A 20,075-nucleotide genomic window follows, 5' to 3' on the forward strand; every position below is an offset into this window, starting at 1 on the left:
TGCATGGTAAAAATACTTCAAAACAAAACTTCCAATTTTTCTCCAAACTGTTGTCATTTATTAATTCAAGGATCCTTTAAAAGTACAGGTTGTTTCATTAAATCATCTCATCTTCTTGTAATTGTAATCATCTTAAATTAAAGCAACACAGGATATTATTTGGTCCTCTGCTTTAGAAAGAACATATTTAAAGAGGAATTTCCCCCAAAACCAAGCAGCAAAATTCAGCAACTGCACATATTTTATGAAAATGTTTGCTAGCTACAGCTTTCCCTTCAGATTTATGGAATTGGTAAATTAAGTTTGTTTGAAGTGAACACATCTACTAACTATGAAGCTTGACATTAAACACTTGACCACGTAATATAATGTATAAAGAAATGTTCATAACATTTCCAAAACATTTTAAACGTGTAATTTTTCCATAATGTTTTAACTTCCAGGATTTTCCAGGATTTCTTGGCTAAGTCCCCCTTGAAACAGATTCTTTACCTGAGTGGGAAATCTGGTTAATTAAAGCTGCAATTACAAATAAAAAACAGATTCTCCATGAAAATAGAGCTGAAACACTGGGTTCTGAAACTCAAGGGTTAATTATTATTATTAGCTATTATTATTATTAGCTGGAACATTAGAACAGTGTGAAGTCGACTTGAAACGACTCTTATCTTTCCTGCAGAAGCCGTCAGTCAATCTGATTTCAGCTTCGTTAAGAAACTGTTTTGTTCCTGAGTTCCATGTGAAATACGACACTACCCATGAGCCTCAGCGAGGTCCCACCAATCGGAGACGTCGGAGCTAAGCTTTGCAGTAAATACACCCAAGAGCTAGAAGCTGGAGCAGCGGGTGGGGGGGGGGGGGGTTCACTGGGTGGAGAGCTGGATCTCCTGAAACACAGAGGAGGAACACAGCATCATCATTATTATTAGTATTAGTATTATTATTATTATTAGCAGTAGTAGTAGAAGGAGGATGAGAAGAAGTAGTAGAAGTTGTAGTCTCTAGTAGTAGTGGTTGTAGTACTAGTAGTAGCAGTAGCATTAGCATTAGCAGTAGTAGTAGTAGCCTAGTAGTAGCAGAAGTGATAGTAGTAATTATAGTAATAGTGGTAGCAGTGGCAGTAACAGTAGTAGTAGTAGTAACAGTTGTAGTACTAGTAGTAGTATGACCTGTGGTGCGTTCAGGCTCTCGGGTGGCTCCGGGGTCAGAGGTGAAGGTCATTCTCTTCCAACACAGAGCTGAAACACCCAAAACTACAGACAGAACAACAGACGGTCAGGGAGTTAGTTCAACTTCCAGACTGTCTGAGAGTCTGTTGCTGCTCTGAGTCAGCAAGTTGTTCGGCCTTAGCTTTTAGTATGCTGATCAGTGATTGGTCGACTCACGCATCAATCATTTATTCGATACTTTAAAGAGAACGAGTCGAATCTGTTCGCCAATGGAACTGAACTGAAATCTCAAATCGGTTGTAAGCGAGCCGACGAGCTCGTTCTGCGGGTCCCGCTGAAGAAAGAGGCGACGGAAACCACTTGGTAACACTTTAAAATAATGAATGTTTATAAACCCTTTATAAACAATCAATTAATGATGAGTTCATGTGGAGTTACACATCAATTCATTATTATCAATGATTTATCAATTATATCTTAATACTTTGTAACAAATTAGTACATCATTAGTAATGACATTAGTTAAATCTTTGTACTTGATTTATAAGTCGTTTTGCAGCCCCAGTCTAAAGTGGCAGAAAATAACATTCATTAAACATTTGCTAATGTTTAGTAAGACATTTGTTGCCATGACTGTGACAAAGGAAAGACAAACAAAAGTACATTGACAGTAATTATATTTTATTGTTCACTTCCTGCAAGAAAATCACATGACTGCTCTCAAACCGACTGGATTTGACCAGACAGACAGTTCTAAAAGGTATTCTTGACTTATAAATCAAATACAAAGATTTAACTAATGTCATTACTAATGATGTACTAATTTGTTATAAATTATTAAGATATAATTGATAAATCATTGATAATAATGAATTGATGATTAACTTCACATGAACTCATCATTAATTCATCAGTAATTGATTGTTTATTAAGGGCTTATAAACATTAATTATTTTAAAGTGTTACCCAAATCTGACTCCATACCCAAAGGGTCGTAGAAGTTTCTCAACCAGACGATGCACGTACTGGTTCATGTTTTATCTTGCTTTTATCTTGTGTCTCATGTGTCTTTTTACTGCACTCTGATGATTTTTCTTTCCTTCCTGCTTCTTCTCTTTCAGTTGAAGGTTAAACATAAAAATCACCAAAATTGGAGTTATCTCGGTTTTCACATGACAACAGTGAAATGTAAAAGCTTTCATGAACTGGGTGTAACACGAATTTGTGATGCAGAGGTCAGGGATCAACTGAAAGCAAAACGGACAATTATTTATGACAAAATGTCACAATATAGTTTACAAACAACTACTACAAAATACAGAATGCCAATGCATCTTACACAATGCAATGCAAGTAAGATGATTTCACTAAAATAAGCTTGATAAGTCTGGAGACGAGAAAATAACTGAACAAGACTGTCAGGATTTGCAGTGTAATAATACACTCACCTGTTACTGCTGCAGTAACAGGTGAGTGAACGAGATGAACAGGAAGGGCTCGCTTTGCCAACATGGCAAAATCTCCAGGTGTCGCTCCGAGTCGAAGCCACCAGCTACAACATGAAAAGTCACAAAATGATGGTACAACACCGAAGAATTTCATGACAAAATGAGATTTCCACCAACTGAAAAATATGAAAGTAAAACTGACTGTTGAATATTAAAGTTATAAGCTACCTGGAGACCTTTATCACATCGTTTTTACATCCTAGTCATTTCTGTGACTCGACTGTCCAGAGAGACTCGGCCGGTCAGCAGCAGAATAAACTTCACTTGAATAAACAAATATAGCCGCAATCGGCAACTAGCGGCGTCCAAGCACCTGATGAGCTCGGGGTGAATGTGTCATGTGGGCCAATGTGCAAGTGTGATCCCTGCAGCACACTGAGTGTTTTGATATTTGAACAGAGTTTGTACTGCATACAGTAACTGAGACATAAATACAATGGATGCGCATGGCCATTTAAAGTTATGATATTGCTATAGCACCAGCTATGGGTGAAATGACACCAAATTGTTCATGCTATCTCAGAGTTCACCCGTACACGTCTACCAAATTTGGTTGAGGTAGCCCAAAGCATTCATGAGTTATGACATTTTTTTTATATGTGGCCCCGCCTATAAATTTAAAGTCAATTGTAGCAAAACGGTGTCGAATATCAAAAAAGTGCTCAATAAATTTTGTGCAGGACAGTCCAGATAGGAGTAAAACAGTTTGGAAAAAATTAAAAATGGCGGAAAATCTAGTTAGATGGGAAAGGCCTATATGGATAGATACAGAATGGCCCAAGGAATCCAGGGGAAAAATTTGGATTCTATTACTTACGGTTCAAAAGTTATGAACCAAAACGCAAAATGGGCTGATATAGCGCCACCATCAGGCTGATTCGTTAATGTTTTTTTGCCTGAGTAGTGGGTGAGACTTTGAACCTATCTGCCAAGTTTGGGAGCTGTAGCTCTTACAGTCTCTGAGCTGCAGATCGTTTTATGGCAGAATAAAAATAATACAGAAGAATAATAATCCAAGCAAACAAGAAAAACAGACAACAACATTACAGGGAATCAAAAGTAAGGAGGTCAAAGGTCACTCAGCTCAGAATATGGTCTTATAGTTACTGATATGAACAGACTGTACGTGACTTTAACATTGTGATAAAGAGTAATTATGATACATAAAGATTTGTAACTGACTGTTCAACAGGGTTACTTCAATTTAATCTCAATTCAATCAATTCAAGAAGAGGATTTTCCTCAAAATTCAAGATTCTCATATCCAGTCTATGAGGAAATGACTCAGAATGAAGGTTCAGCTTCATTATGTGAATTACAATTTAAATTTACTTTTTTTTATGTAAGAGAAGAGAGAGAACTTTTTTCATGCTACAGTTTGGTTTGTACACACATTTGAAGAAGGATTGGACTGTTTGTGCATTCGGGAGTCTCCAGGTTAGAAACAGAACTTTAAATTTAGAAGAAATTTAAAAGTCTTTTAAAAAAATGTCTGTAATTGTGTCCTTACCAGAGACGAGGCGGAAGGAGTCCCCGAATCTGAGGCTCCCATTTTTTTTCTGGGCACAGAAGTAAATCCTGTAATCATCTGCTGTGACGTTTTTAATCATGAATCTGTTTCCCGTCAGGACTGCGTATTTTGTTTCAAATTTGTAATTGTCGCAGTATGTGGCAATATCAGTTTTCTGATTGAAGGAGCGCAGGATGTGCAGACGGAGCTGGCCGTCGAGCTGCATGTACCAGTAGATATCTCCGACCTGCAGAGAGCAGTTGAACGTTGCGTCGTCGCCCAGCGCCGCCTGAACCTCCGTCGGCTTCTCCGCTTCCACACAGATCAGGAACACGGGGAAGATAACCCACAACAGCTCCATGTTCGTCTTCAGCCGCGACGAAAACCAGTCAGCACGACAGACACATCCTGAGCATCTGAGTGAGGAGCCGCCCGCCTGCCGCCTCACTTCCTGTCTGTCAGAACTTCATTTAGTGAGAAAAATGACCTGACCACAAAGTGTGTTTCATCAGAGACATCAAGTCAGAGAAGTCAAATTTACTTCTCAGCCATAGCAGGTTTCAACAGCTCCATCCTGCTGCCATTCACTGTAATATTAACATAGGAGTCTAGTTAAGTTGACTGTCAGCTGACTGTCAACAAGTTCTGTTTTGCAAGTAAACATGAAGTGCTGATCAAGACTTCATCAGCAGTGGACGATCAAAACAAAGTGGTAGCAGCAGCAGCAGCAGCAGCAGTAGTAGTAGTAGTAGTAATGGCAGCAGTATTAGTTGGAGTAGTAGTAGCACTAGTAGCAGTATTAGTAGTAGTAGCACTAGTAGCAGTATTAGTAGTATTAGTAGTAGTAGCAGTAGTAGTAGTTATAGTAGTAGTAGTAGTAGCAGCAGTATTAGTAGTAGTAGTAGTAATGGCAGCAGTATTAGTAGTAGTAGCAGTAGTAGTAGTTATAGTAGTAGTAGCAGCAGTATTAGTAGTAGTAGTAGTAGTAGCAGCAGTATTAGTAGTAGTAGTAGTAGTAGCAGCAGTATTAGTAGTAGTAGTAGTAATGGCAGCAGTATTAGTAGTAGTAGCAGTAGTAGTAGTTATAGTAGTAGTAGCAGCAGTATTAGTAGTAGTAGTAGTAGTAGCAGCAGTATTAGTAGTAGTAGTAGTAGTAGCAGCAGTATTAGTAGTAGTAGTAGTAGTAGCAGCAGTATTAGTAGTATTAGTAGTAGTAGCAGTAGTAGAATGAAAGTAGCGACATGTAACTTTGAGAAAGTAACTAATAACTGATTAACGCATTAAGTTAGTCGTTACCACAAAAAAGTAATCTGATTACTCTAACGCATTACACAGTATCCCATTAACTGCTCAAGAGTCAATGTTATGGAGCCACCAGGACATTTACACCACTCTTCACACACCTACCTTACCTTGTTTACCTTGTTTACCTATCTTGGTTTTGGAGACAGTGAAAAATAGCGTCTTCGATGGCAAAGAATTGAAATATGTCAAAAATGCCTTAACACTCAGTTCATCCCCAGTCCTACTAAACATCAAATTAGAAAGCCCTGTAATAACAACATGCCGTGTGATGGGTTGGTCTGCTGCTCTTCACTGTTCAGCCTAAACGAGGCCGAACCTCATCGCTTTTATCATTATAATGTAAAGTGAAGAGGAAGCAAAAATCACCAGGGACCAGTGGATCAGCTTTTCTAAACTTTTCATCAGAATTACACACATTTTCTAATCCCATTTTGCAATCGAGCATCAGACTGATTTTGCTGATTTTGAGTAAATGTTTTAAAAAGCTCTCAGACAGAATCCTTCTGATCCAGACGCCACAAAGTGAAGAACACAGATCTGCCGTGTTTAAATAAAACTATCAGGCCATCTGGTGGATAAATGATGTTACAGCATGCTGTTGGGACAATAAGACAGGAGTGAACTAGATGGTTTACATGTTACTTTTAATCACTTGTAATGCACAAGCATACAATGCAAAAGAGAAGATTCAAAGTGTCACTGCATGGCAAAAATACTTCAAAACAAAACTTCCAATTTTGCTCCAAACTGTTGTCATTTATTAATTAAAGAGAAAGAGTAGAAACAGGGATTCACAAGAGCATCTTCTGGTAATTGCAATAGTAATCATCTTAAGTTAAAGCAATACAGGATATTATTTGGTACCCTGCTTTAAAAAGGGCATCCTTAAAGGGGAATTTCAGCCAAAGCTGAGTTCACATTCAGCATGCACACATTTTGAGAATTTTTTTTTTTTTTTTTGCTCTCAGTAGAGGAAAATTAAAACGTCTAGTATGAAGAAATTGCATTGAATAGTTAAGATAGTTGAAAGAAAATATTTTTGGATTATACTTCAATTTAACAGTTACAATTTTTACCCCATAATGTTTTATGTTTTCTACAGTGGCCGTCCTGAGATGGAAGACAGATGAATTTATGGATAGTTACTTTTCTCTAAACACAATGTCGATGTTTATTAGCAGTTTTACCACATTATTAGACATTACATTTTCTTCCAACTTTCTCAAGTAATTTGGACAGCAGAGTTTCCCTGTCTAGACAGACCAGAGGAGCCGGGTTCAAACCAAACCAAACCTATTGTTAAATAGGTGTATATTATGATATGGAAAAACAGCTAACAAGATGTAAAAGTCATTTTTCATTTGATTGTTCCTTTATTTACAAATCCAACATTACTACGATTCCACAGCAAACAAGAAAAACCTTCAAATGTCACAACAACGCTGAGCTTCATTTCACCAGACTGAGGCTGTGTCTACTTCAAATCACTCTTCTTCTACTACGTCTTTTAACTCCTCTAGTGAGTGAGACTGCATGCTGCTGGACAGTAGAAACAGATAGAAAACAGCAAACAGCATATGAATGTAAACATAACTGGAGTTAAACATATGTTTATTTAAATTAGAGGGAGAGTCTGAAGACAAACGTGGAGAACTAGTAAACGATATAAGATATTTTTCAGTACGAAAAGCTGCTAAACTTCAGTGTTATCTTAGCTTAAAGGTGAATTTCACTCGCAATACACCTGAACTCGACTCCGCCCGGTGTTTTGTGGAACTGCAGTGTTCCTTCATGTTTTTCTTCATAAAACTCAAATAACAAATCTGCTCATTCTATAAGTCTGAAGGGAAAACGGCAGCTAGCAAACACAAGAGCCGTCACATTCAAATCAACTAAAATCTAATATTTGAACATAAGTCCTTTTCACACAGGACTGTTATACATATTACCCATCAGCCTGCCCAGCGTTTGGCGCAATGCATTCACACAGAATAATGAATTCACAGAAATCACCGGGACTGAATAAGATTTTACCCTTCAAGATTTTAGCAGTCATCGCTTCCTGAGTCAGCAAAGCAAAACTATTCGGTGCAACAAACTATTCTGCGTCGAAAAGGCTTTAAAAACCTTCTTCTACAGATTCCACGACTGCCTCCATTTTTTTATAACAGGAGGAAGACAGAAATCGCACGTGTAGAAGAAGAACAAGAAGAAACCGCACGGCAAAAACTAAATTACAGCTGAAATAACCAGGAGGTCAGTTCACATGGGATTAATGTTATCAGGACTTCTGTCTTCATCCAAAACACAGGAGGGAATCAGCGCTGGAATTTTTACTTTACAAATTAAAGACATGGCAAATTCACACGGGATTAAAATCACTGACGAATATTAAATAATTAAATATAAATAATAATAAATATTATATTTCTGTTGATTTGGACGCCCCAGCTCTTGTATTTTAGCTTTCGAATGCGACTTATGGAATCAGCAAATTACATCAGAGGTGAACACATCTACTAACTGTGAAGCTTGACATTAAACACTAGGCCAGTTCAAAAAATATATCTTGTAACAACATTTTCTAAACATTTTCAACATCAATATAATTTTTCCATCACTTTTTAACTTCCAGGTTTTTCCAGGACGTTCTTGGCCAAGTCTCCCATGAAACAGATTCGTTAGCTCGGTGGGAAAACTGGTCAATTAAAGGTGCAATAAAAAATAAAAGACAGATTCTCCAAGAAAACAGAGCTGAAACACCGGGGTCTGTAAAGCAAATCTCCCATTCGTTTTCCCCATAGTGAATGTATTATTAGCTGGAACATTAGAACTGTAAAATCGACTTGAAACTTCTTGTCTTTTTTTCCTATACAAACCAATAATCAATATTTTTGGGAAAGGGGCTTGCTGCATGGGATGAGCAGTTCCACCTTGTATTTCTGAATCTGTTGTAAGCTCATGATTCATCGTGTATCTTGACTGGTTCAAAGCTTAAAACTCTTTATATTTTCTGAAATGTCGATGGAGAAAATCAATGGGAAACTTGAAGTATAAATGCTCCTGCAGATTTAACATTCAACGTTAAGAAACCGGGTTTTATAACAGCTGATCAGACGTTTCAGCTCTAAAACTTCAGGCTGAATCCTGAAGTTTTATTTGTTGTGCTACAAACATGAAACTTCAAAACTTCATTATCCTGAGATCATTTACACATTACTTACAATATCAGTCTGTTTTTTTACTTTATTTACTCCTTCACATGGACCATGTAGGCAACAGTGAACCTTATTTGTATAGTAGCTAAGAAATAACTTAAATAAATATCATAATATAGTAATAATAATAACACAAATTATTTTTTTGCTCCAACATTTTTGCTCCAAGTGTACTTCATGTAGTAACTAGCAGTAATAACCTAGAGGGCGTTCTTGAGTGCGATCATAATAATCCAATAATAAGTATATGTTAATCAACATTCATGTGTTAATAAATGTTAATTATATGTTAATTGTATAATGATTAATTGAAGAGCTCTCCATGCTTCATCAAAACTTGACTGGACTGTAATAATAGCGCCCCCCCTTACGTAGAATCAAGGTATATCACTGTTGTTTTTTTTTTAATTTCTTTAATTATTATTATTACTACTACTAGTACTACTATATTCCAATTTTCCCCATTGCCACCAATTCCCCATCAAGAAGCATTTTACCTCTGGCCTGGACGTCACTGAAAATAAGAATCGGTTCTTAGATGGCGAGCACGGTTAAATAAAGGTTAAATAAATACAACATAAATAAATAAAAATGTGCAAAGATAGCTCGATGTGTAACAGGCTTCATGTCAGACAGGCTTGTGGTGTGGCGGTTACGGCCTTTAAAAGTAAAAAATTTGGAGCGTTAATTTTGGCGCCCCCATCAGGTCAATCAGGTTATTTGTTGTAAATGCCAGATCACAGTGAGAAGATGCATCATCTCTCAGAGGTTCATCGAAGTCAGACCAGCGGTGTCTGAAAGATGTTTGAGTTGAAATTTTGGACCTTTTGGAAACAGTCAAAGCACGTCACACTGACGCTCGTTCTGTAATGAGACATGTCGGTATTACATTTTCAGTTGATCCCTGACCTAAAACCTTCACTATATATTCTGCACTGCTTTACACAGCGGTGCATGTAGGCAAGAAGCTGCTGGAAACAAGTGCTAAAACAACGGTCAAGCTAGCAGCAAAAGTGTTGGAGAAAGGCCTGACTTGGATAATTTTAATTTCCATCTTTTTACTGATATGTTTCATTACAGTGAGTGAGTGAGTGAGTGAGTGAGTGTCAGTATGTTGAAGAAGGCAGGCTTTTTCTTCTGGGGTTTGATTTTTGGAGCGTCCCGTTAGGACCCGTTGGGACCCGTTGGGACACGTTGGGACCCGTTGAGACCCGTTGGGACCGGACTGGAGAGCCGCACCCAGGCGAGCGAGATGTACGAAGCTCTATGGTGAAGCAATTGTTGGGATTTTGGTCCGAATCGATCGCTGTGATGGAAAAGCGATGGGAGAATGGAGTCCAGGTCAAAAATGGCTGGAGTACGAGGGCGGGGTGTCCCGGTGGGTCAGTTGGTTAAGGTGTGAACCAGGGCACCTTTGACTACTGAACCGCCAAGATACCCTCTCCCTGGTCTTTCCTGTCTCTCTACTGTGATCTATTCATTAAGGTTTTAGATAATTGAATGCTAAACTTCAGGTAATGATTGTGTTCCCCCCAATAACAGAACTCTTAATTTTCTTTGTATTATTGCTTATGAAGCTTGAAGAGTTTGAAGGATCTAGTCTAGGTCTAGTTTCCATACAGAAGGACGGTTTTTCCGAAGAGGAGAAACAGAAGCAGACTCGATGGGTTTACTCTTACAGCGGCGCTTCCATTTCTTTTTCCGGCGTCAGGTTCCCCCTCTTCCGTCACACGTTCACCTGCAAAATGAACAAGGTCTGGATTAACATGTTGAATGGTCAGTGATCGGCACGGTGCTGTGGACATCCAGTGGTCGCTCTTCATAGGAATATACCGTTTATACCGTCTGAAGTTCAACTTAATGCCTTATGGAATGAAACATATGACAAAATTTACTAATTAAATGCCATGAAAATGAAAACCACTCTACACCCGTTCAGAAAATGTGTGTGGCTGGAAGGTTGAAGCCCCACCAAACGCGATGTACCGTAAATCCTCTAATATTGGTCCGGGCCTTTATTTACCTCAACTGCAGAGGGTACCAGGCCTTTATTGGAAGCAGGCTTATATTAGAGACAGGTCTTTATTTCTAATTCCCTCTGTTTGATAAGTATATTTGCTCATATTTTAGTACGAAGCCTCCTTGTTTTCTGATCTGCTTCTGTTGGGGTTCGTTAGGTCGCCGTTTTTTTGTTACCGCAATGCATTACGATAATTACAGTAATCGACGACGGCACGCTCCAGAGACTTCCGCCGGCCGAGCCGTCTTGTGGCACTTGTACGTTACTACAAACTACAGTTACATTATATAACAGGCAGCAGGAGTTTACCGGTATCCACCGTTGTTTGCATGTAAGCTGAAGCTAACTGAAGCTAACTGAACCTGGGCTCCGATGTGTTCCCGGTGATCCGGCCGAGATTTCGGCGGGGGTCCGGGGCTCGGATCGGGTGGATCAATGTGGACCGTGGGCGCGGTGGAGAGGACAGCGGCGGAGAGAGGAGACGGACACGGTCCAGCCATATACTAGGTTTTGACTTTCCTTGCACAGTTCCTTCCTGAGTTTCCTTGTTTTTCCCCCGGCCTGTATTTGAGGCCGGCCTTTATTTCTTCGTGTCGACCACGCCCCCGGCCATTATCGGAGACCCGGCTTTTAACTGACTACAGGCCACTATTAGAGGATTTACGGTATTCGCATGGAGCTGCAGTCGCCCCCCCTAAGATCGGTCACTTCTGGGCACGTCGACTAGTGGCGGCAAGTGGTACTTCGTCTCAAATTTGTCCGTCTCAGATATTTTTAGCTGGTTCTAGGCACAGGCGACAAGGGTTTGCCTAAGGCGCCATCTGTGGGCTAGGGTGCCACCTGTCCAGATGAGCCATGAGAAAGAACAATCCACGTGAATCAGAATGCGTTTTAACATTTTGTGATACTGCGACAGTGAGTCCAGCAGCACCAAAACAATTTTTTTTGTTTGGTAGCTCTGCTGCCGACTGACCTGTTGATATAGACAGCTGTGTAAACTTTTAACCAGGACATGGAGTTTGAAATAAGACTCAATCAATCCATATCGATCCCCGATCTGCCTCCTCCCTCCGCCCCGACAGGTGAGGAGAGAGGGATTGTACAATTCAGGAAATCCAGACACCGCTATAATCAGTTTGCCCTCAGAAGACATGCTGGGACAGCTGATGTTACTTCCTGGTAATGAGAAAGTGGGTGAAAGCCGGTAGAAGCATTGTGCAATCGACGCATGGTGAACACCGCGCACATTTGCATAAAGTTAATCGGATTGAACTTTTGTCCGCCACGCAAGCTTGGTTTGCATCGCAACCTATCCCATCACCCCTTGTGCAACAAATGCTCCTGTCCAATACAAAGTGCAGGGAGGCAAAATGACCATTAGGACTGATCAGTCTGCGATCGGGGAGCGAGTTGGAAATTAACGTCCGTCCGAAATGGATTGAGCTGTCTTTTGCTCAGCTACAGAGGGGAATGACAGTCTGCTCTCTCCCCTCCACAACGTTAAAACAGCTTACTGTATGTTTCACAGTAGTTTCAGTAATTATATTGCACCTCAGGTCTTCTAATTGGAAAATTGTGACTGACTTGATTTGCATGAGTGGTTTTAATAAATCAGTTGCTACACTGGAGTTAGGCTAAGTTTTTGCGCACGGTACTACCCAAAAAAACAACAACAACGCACTTCTCACTGCTACAAACCTGTGACGCTGAGTTGGACTCGGTGCCGGATGCTGACCAGCGGTATGAAGCAGTCGTACGGTCCGCTGTCCGTCAGCTGGACCTGCTGCAGAACGATAGAGAAGTTCCCCTGGCTGTACAGCTCGGGGAAACTGTGGATTCGTTTCCTGAAGCGAGACTCCTGGCTGGAAAGGTCCGGTTTATTGCTGATAATGTCGTAGATGTTGAGGTCGTCTTTGCCCCGCCAGAAGACGGTGGCGCCGGGCTGTAGCTTGTCGGGCTGACTGTAGGTGCAGGGTAACAGGACGTCTTGTCCTCGGAAACCGCTGATCATCCCCTGGCCAGAAGCTACAAGATACCAGCAACATTTGGTTTTATTCGAAAGAGCTTTATACCCAATGATGAAAATGAATACAGTCTGGTAGATCATCCTGTTGGTCAACTCCCCCGTTAAGTAATGAGAACATGGACACCAAAATCATCCATGTGTTGGCAGTAGATTGTTGGCTCCAGCGCTTCATGCTAACACTTTAGCATGTACTGTGTTGAGTGATAACAGGTGACTAGCATTATCTCAAATGTGAGAAAATGAGAACCTGTAGCAGCTCTAAAACTAAATGGTAAGAAATCATTAATGATATGTGACTAAGTCTGGTCGTTTTGTATCGAAGATTAGTAAGATTTACACTAAATATGATACAAAATCAACATACTGTTTTCAGCTAACTGGGACTACCTTCCCTGTTTCCACAGGAAGTGAAGGTGGGGGTGATGAGAGACTGTGTGCAGATAAAAGTCACTGCGCAATATGAATACGTAGCTGCTGACCTGAAATAGTTCCTAAAGTAGCCTAACCTTGGCTTCATCAGCTGTACTGTCTTAATATGATTAGGCCTACTTTCCAAAATGTTTCAATCTAGAGGCCATGTAATAAAAATCAAAACAACTACGCATCAGTAAAAGCTCAGTGTTCTTGGTTTGGATAATGCTAGCGGGCAAAAGTGTACGGTAACGATCTACCGGGGACACAGGGACGATTTTGGTGACTGTTTTCTCGCCACTTAACATCTAAGCTAATCAGCGGGAACATTCTTTCAAAAACCTAAAAATTCCTATAAATCTATTAAAAAGCAAAAAGCTTGTATTCACTGCATTCACTGAACACACTGCAATATTTTCATATCATGTATATTTGCTGTAAATTCACATTTTCTTCAGATCTCCATATATTGGTCCTCACTAACACGTGATGAGACGGCACCATGTCTGTCTACTCGCTCTGAGTCTCGGAGACGGGCTGTGGGACGTCTCAAAATTCACCCGATGGGGTGGGATCGGCGGGGATTTCCATCTCGTAGAAACTACAACCGCTCTCTTCCTGGTCGCAGTCGACTGCCCGCCACCTCAGGCGGAGACGAGAATCCATGAAGGTTGTAGTTTCTGTGGCGGGCGCTCGACTGCGACAAGGAAGAGAGCGGTTGTCGTTTCTACGACTTGGAAATTTGCATTTTGAGACGTCCCACAGCCAGTCCCCGAGACACGGAGCGAGCAGACAGACAGGCTGCGGTCTCATCGCACAGGTTAGTGAGGACCAGTGTATGGAGATAAGGTTAAAAAATGTTGAAGTGTTCCTTTAATTGAAGGATCACATGCTCCTCTGTGGGTTGAGAACATTGTACAACCTTTGAGTTTATGAAAACTTTTCAAAATCCATTGAAGAAACGAGCGACAAACGAGGCTGTTTTTCTTAGTTGAGAGTTCAGTAGTCAGTAAGAGTAAGAGTTGACATTTTGGAGATACAAGGTTTTCACAGAGATATTCTCATATCATTCTCATTGTTATATATTTGCATATATATGTATATTTACCTGTGGACACAAAGAGAGACAGCATCAGTATCCTGTAGATTAACACAGCAGGTTAATAAATCGTTCATTACTTCCAATGGAAACACGTCGCACCAAACTCCATTCAGAAATCTAACAGTTTTAAAGTGAACTGTTCCAGTCCCTCGGTGGGATGCATCATCCTTCACCTTGCATCTGATCCACCAAGCTGCTCTTTTCCCAGTAAAACATCAACTTCTGTCACCGGCTCGCCTGTTATTCCTTCATCACCACCGATACAAGATAAATTGGTTATAGTTGTGATAATCGATTAATCGTTTTAATCATTTATCAGTAAAAATACCAAACATTTTCTGGTTCACACACTCAACACTAAGATTTGCTGCTTTTCTCAGTTTCATTTCATTATTAATTGAAAACTTTGTGTTATTTGGCTGCTGGTCAGACTGAGGAAGAAATCTGAAGAATAACTTTGGACTGAACTGTAATGGGGACTTCTCATTATTTTTGACATTTTATAGACTAAATGATTAATACGAAAAAATAATCGATAGATTAGTCGACAATGAAAATAATCGTTAGTTGCAGCCCTGGTGAAAATCAATATTAAAGGCTGACATTTTATTAAAGTGCTGCTTGGTGGATCAGATCTGCCCTACAGAGCCAGAAAGCAGCAGCAGTGTGACGTCATTTTCTCAGTTTATTACTCAGTTTATTACTCAGTTTATTACTCTGTCCCAACAGAAGTATTGTTGGTACACAAGTGGGCCATATATAGTTTAATAGTATTAATGGCGGTCATTTTTGTTGCTATTCAAACTAAACTTTACTGTTAACCTTTGACCTTTAACCTGCATAAGGAGTTACTACTGTTGGCCTTTTAAGGGCAGAAATCACACTGATACTTTGTGATAAATACTAGAAAATAAACTATGGACTAACACACCTGAAGTACTGCTGCTCCACTGTGGATTTACAGTTTTCTGTTGTTTTGCTTAATGACTCTGCTGCAAATGAACTAAACTGCTGTAAAACGAGGAAGTGAAACCGACAGAAACAGAAGGAAAAACTTTCTCCATTCAAAGCCAAGCGGTCAAAACCACGGGTGAATTTTGAAGCCAGTAAGGAAGTGGCGGCAGGCTGCAGTTCCTCTACCGTCCACTAGAGGCTCCAAAAACACAAAATGATTCCTCCATCTGCAGTTTTATCATAAGATGAAACTTCAGAGATCGCTGTGGGGAAACTGGCTCGCTGCCGCAAAACTAACGAGTTCTCAGGGAAAAGACAGAGTATAATATAAAAAAATAAAATCAAAGCAATGAAAAGATTATTAAAGCAATAAAACAGAATGTCAGTAATGTAAATGATGTGCAAATGTGCATTGTGCCCACATTAAGAAGTCTGCAGAAAATTATTTTAAAGGTCCCAGAAAGACGTGGAGGATATGGGGACTTTAAAATGAAATTATTCTATTTCTTTTTTTTGTCCGAGACCTACACAATGTTTTCTATTTCACTAAAGTAATGAGAAAATTCTATATATTTTTATGAAGTTAGGAAATTCAAATAAATGAAAAATTGGGCGTGCAAAAGTAGGCTAAGTGTTTCATTAGAGTTAAATTGTGTCACTGACAATATCTGATCAACATTTAGCCCATCTTGTGCCGCTCTGATCTCATATTCAGGCTGTACGTTTTGAATAGGGCTGAACAATTTATCGGAAAAAAAAAAATCGAAATTGCAACATGAACTTCTGCCATTTCCAAATTACAGAGGCCGCAATTAATTGCTTAAGAGAGAGAGGCGTCTAAAATGGATTTCTAAGCAATTTCAAGGTTTTAGAGCTGCAGGTAATGTTTGGTCCAGGAATCAAGTAGACTACATTATTGGTGAAAACCTTTCATCAGACTCAGACTAAATCCTGCACACTGACATCTATTTTTTTTTCAACAAAATCACTTTTCTTTAAACAATTTTAAACAAACGGGGCCGGCTCTAAACTGCTGAAGGCTTTGAGACGAATCCTGCCTGTCATCAAGCAGTAAAGACTCAGTAAAACATTATGGTTTAAAGCACTGTGTTTTTGTTATCTATTATAAGATAGAGCACATGAATATCAAAATAAACAGTAGTAAAACAAAGGTGAATGTGTCTCTCTCTTGTGTGGACATGAGCTGAACAGGACCTTCAGGACGGCGGCGGCTTTAACAGAAGAACGATGATGTCACTTCTCTTGACCAATACCGGCACTTTTTTGTCCGGCGCACTATTTCTGTCTGGGTCCTCTGTCCTCTGTGGTTTGTGGTTCTGCCTAAGAATTACAACACTGTTCCTATGAAATGTTGCACACATGTCAACATTAAAATATCTGACAATAACAGACTGGAGAGCAAACACTGACTGTACATAATACTACTCTAAAATTGGAAATCATTACATACCTTCTCTACACCTGGCCTAAATGAACTTAGCATTTTAATGGACAAGGTTCTGATACTGTAGAATCTAATTTAATTAATTTTACCATTACAGCTTAAATTTCAATGACATCTCATTGCGCAAGGCTGCATTATTCTGACCTCCACATGCAGCCAAATTCTCAAATTCACATCTATTTTCGTTACCGTCTCATAAAAGATTCCCAGCCCAACTTCCCCGGACTAAATTTAGTGACTGACTCAATATTTTTTTTGTCTGGATAAACAAAGCTCCTGTTATTAGCCTACACTGCATAGCAAGGGAACTAATGTCAGCTTCTTAGCTTAGTAGTGTTACCTGCAGCTGCTGCCACTTATCTGCAGGTGAAGCAACTAAATTACTGTAAACACAATTATTTGAAATGCCACTGCAATGTTTAACTGTTAAAACCCGATCGGTTCCACCAGCAGGACCATCAGTACAAACGCACGTCCCGCACCCGAGCTTTATTCAGACACACACAACTTTATTTTAAATTCTAGTGAAGATCCCAAAGTTTCCAAAGACACCAAATATGTCACGGGGAAATAAAATGATGCACAAACTCCTCCACAGAATCAGTGCTTTGGATTGGCTGTATGATCACTGGCAGGTCATTTATCCAATAAGAACGCTTTTTGTTTTCTTCGACTGTAGAAGAACAAAATGAAGGACGCGTGAGGCCCGAGGCATTTGCCTATTCAGCCTATAGTAAAGCTTTATTTATGCATTTTTATTTATTTAATAGGGAGCGCCGGCCCTGGTTCCAAAAACTGTACGACAAGAAAAACTTGATTTTGTGTCAATATCTTCCCGTCAGTGTTAATCAGCTGCTGTGGTCAGGAGATATCATGTTTAATAAAGACACACCTGAACGATCGGTTTGAGGAGACGGCTGAGCGGTGAGCGAGTCTCAACAAGATGGAGACCGAGCCTGTAATTTATTATCTTAACTCTAATTTACAGTTTACAGAGTCAGAGAGACGCCGACGCCTCGGCGCTCTGGGCAGGAAGTGCGTTCTCAACACTTCATATCTCTCTCCATCTCTCAGCACAGGAACATGGGGACTTTCAAAAAAAAAGTGTAAAAGTCCCCATGTTCCTGATGTAAACACATTAGAGATGTGCACAAGTCCATTTCTTCATGGTTGTCTAGTCCGGCGGTTCTCAACGTGGGGTCCGGGGACCAGCAAGGGGTCCTTGAGGGGGTTCCAGGGGGTCCCCAGCAACATTATTTAATTTACCTGAAGTTAACACAATTAGAGAATGTAGAAGAAAGACTGTTCTGATCATAGTTTCTCTGTTATCTCTCTACCTGCAATACAGACAGTCATGGAGTTCTGGACAAAATCATCTGAAATCACATGTGGCTCTGATGTGGACTAGATTAGGGTCCTGGATATGAAACAGGTTGAGAATCACTGGTCTAGTCAGTAGACTGAACGACTGACTGGCCAGTCGCTGTGTACAAAAGGTCAAAATTCAACATGAGCTTATGGGGCTCTGGGCAAAATAACTTAAAAAAAATAACAAATAACTAATGTGAACGACAAAAAGCCAAGCGTGAGCTGTGTGTGAAGAGTCGGGCCTTTTTAAAGAGGGAAAAATCAATATCAAAATGGCAGATATAAGTTATTTGATACTGCACATATGAACAGTGCTGTGCAAGTCTTAGACACCCTAGATTTTTTATAGAAATTTTGTCTTAGATGTTTGTTTTCTGCATTAGTGTCAGCAGACTGCTCTTTATAGTATTTTGTTTTTTTGTATATATTTAGAAACTTTTATTATTATTAATAATAATAATAATAATAATAATAATATTAATACATTTTATTTGTAAGCGCTTTACATAGTACTCAAAGACACTTTACAACAGCTAGGGGAAAATAAAATAAATATATAAAATACATAAAAACATTGATACAAAAGTGATGATAATAAATGAAGATGATAAAAATAATGACAAAGTGTGCATTTCAGTGCTGGAGAGATATTGTAGGCCTTTTTGAAAAGCTGAGTTTTGAGTTTATTTTTGAGCAGCTCTGCCCACATTATTTCATTATTTTTGAAAGCATCTTCACTTTATGGATTTTTTTTTTTACATGTGCCTAAGACTTTTGCACACTGCTGTATTTCACATTCTGTCTTGTGCAAAGTTAGTTCTGTAATCCATATTTTGCCATATTTTCACCCACAAACTTCTACTTTATACTAGACAATATTAAATCAAATTCAAGGACTTTCAGTGACTTTTTCCAACACTGTTTTCCTATTCAAGCTCTCCACACAAAAGCAAAACACATTTCCCTAAACCTTACTGTGTTTCCATAAGCATCAGAGCTTCAAATCACATGGTTCACATGCTTTTTAGTCATCTTTTCCCATGATGTCCGTCTTCTGTTCTGTTCTGACTTGGATTCTGTCCAGCATTTTATGTATTTCTTTATTTCTTTATTCCAATGTCTTTTTAAGCACTTACGCAGAAAACAGGCTGATTTTCCAGGTATTCCAATACTTCCAATTTTAAAAAGTTAAATTGAAACACTGTATTTAAATTCTTTGTTTTTCTTGGCTGTATCTGCTGGAAAAACCTCAACCTCCCCTCAGGAATCATTTCAGTTTCATCACCTGTTTTTCTGACCACAGAGCAGAGGAGAAGTGAAAGCAAAACAGACTTGGCTGGTTGTCAGTGACTTTCTCATTTATCAGATAAGGTTTGTTGACAGCCAACATGCCAAATCCCCATTGTGTAATAAGGTGAACTATGAACTCACTAATCAGCTGCAGCAGTAATAACTAACGTTAACTGAGTTAATTTAGACTTGTTTGGCAGAGATAACCTACTGACTCTACATCAAACACCTGCCATGCGATGTGATGACTAACATGACTTCCGTTAGTTAGGTTATCTTGAATTTACCACGAGGTCAGGGACATTTTAACCAATTAACTGTTCAAGCCAGTTCAGTTTACGACACTTTAAACTCATTTCCACGACAGTTTGACTTCATATAAAACTGCGTGGCATTTCTATGCCTGTACAGCTGAACTTCAAGGCCTAAAATTCAACATTTGACGTTAATTTAAGTTAGCTACATAACGGTTTAACGTTAGAGATGACGTGGGCTGCTTCCCAGAAACTACCCCACATTTTAATTACAGGCTAGTTAGTGAAGCTAAGAGAGCTAAGTTAACATAACAAACATCTTTATTTTAAACCCGTTCACTCTTCTCTCTCACAGACACGACACTCACCTGCCGGAAACGTCCATTTCTTCTGCTTTTTATGATTTTAAATGTCTGCTAGATGCCGAAATGTTGTGTATTTGGTATTTCTGCCTAGTTACGGAGTACCACGGTAC

The 20,075-nt window shown here is 39.4% G+C and overlaps 2 protein-coding genes across 2 annotated transcripts; both read right to left on the minus strand.

Annotated features, from left to right (window-relative positions):
- Nucleotides 1-613: 613 nt before the first annotated feature.
- On the minus strand, nt 614-4,580 carry LOC144543034 (uncharacterized). The gene is made up of 3 exons (XM_078291206.1): nt 4,188-4,580; nt 1,170-1,253; nt 614-887 (listed from the first exon to the last, which is right to left on the minus strand). Exons 1-3 carry the CDS (start codon nt 4,546-4,548, stop codon nt 799-801), a joined length of 534 nt encoding a protein of 177 aa, XP_078147332.1. The 5' UTR covers nt 4,549-4,580; the 3' UTR covers nt 614-798.
- A 5,592-nt stretch (nt 4,581-10,172) lies between these two features.
- LOC139916521 (CD276 antigen homolog) lies at nt 10,173-20,075 on the minus strand. Its single transcript, XM_071905434.2, has 4 exons — nt 19,969-20,075; nt 14,276-14,307; nt 12,429-12,755; nt 10,173-10,448 (listed from the first exon to the last, which is right to left on the minus strand). The coding sequence occupies exons 1-4, from the start codon at nt 19,983-19,985 to the stop codon at nt 10,318-10,320; spliced, it is 507 nt and encodes a 168-aa protein (XP_071761535.2). The 5' UTR covers nt 19,986-20,075; the 3' UTR covers nt 10,173-10,317.

Source organism: Centroberyx gerrardi, chromosome 21 (genome assembly GCF_048128805.1).
Source record: "Centroberyx gerrardi isolate f3 chromosome 21, fCenGer3.hap1.cur.20231027, whole genome shotgun sequence".
Lineage (NCBI taxonomy): Eukaryota > Metazoa > Chordata > Actinopteri > Beryciformes > Berycidae > Centroberyx > Centroberyx gerrardi.

Coding starts and splice junctions, on each gene's coding strand:
- LOC144543034 (XM_078291206.1), bottom strand. CDS start 4,548: ATGGAGCTGTTGTGGGTTATCTTCCCCGTGTTCCTGATCTGTGTGGAA. Junction 1,254..4,187: donor CTCCTTCCGCCTCGTCTCTG/GTAAGGACACAA, acceptor TTCTGTCTGTAG/TTTTGGGTGTTTCAGCTCTG. Junction 888..1,169: donor AGAGCCTGAACGCACCACAG/GTCATACTACTA, acceptor TCTGTGTTTCAG/GAGATCCAGCTCTCCACCCA.
- LOC139916521 (XM_071905434.2), bottom strand. Junction 12,756..14,275: donor GTCTCTCTTTGTGTCCACAG/GTAAATATACAT, acceptor GGTATCTTGTAG/CTTCTGGCCAGGGGATGATC. Junction 10,449..12,428: donor AGTCCAACTCAGCGTCACAG/GTTTGTAGCAGT, acceptor TTCATTTTGCAG/GTGAACGTGTGACGGAAGAG.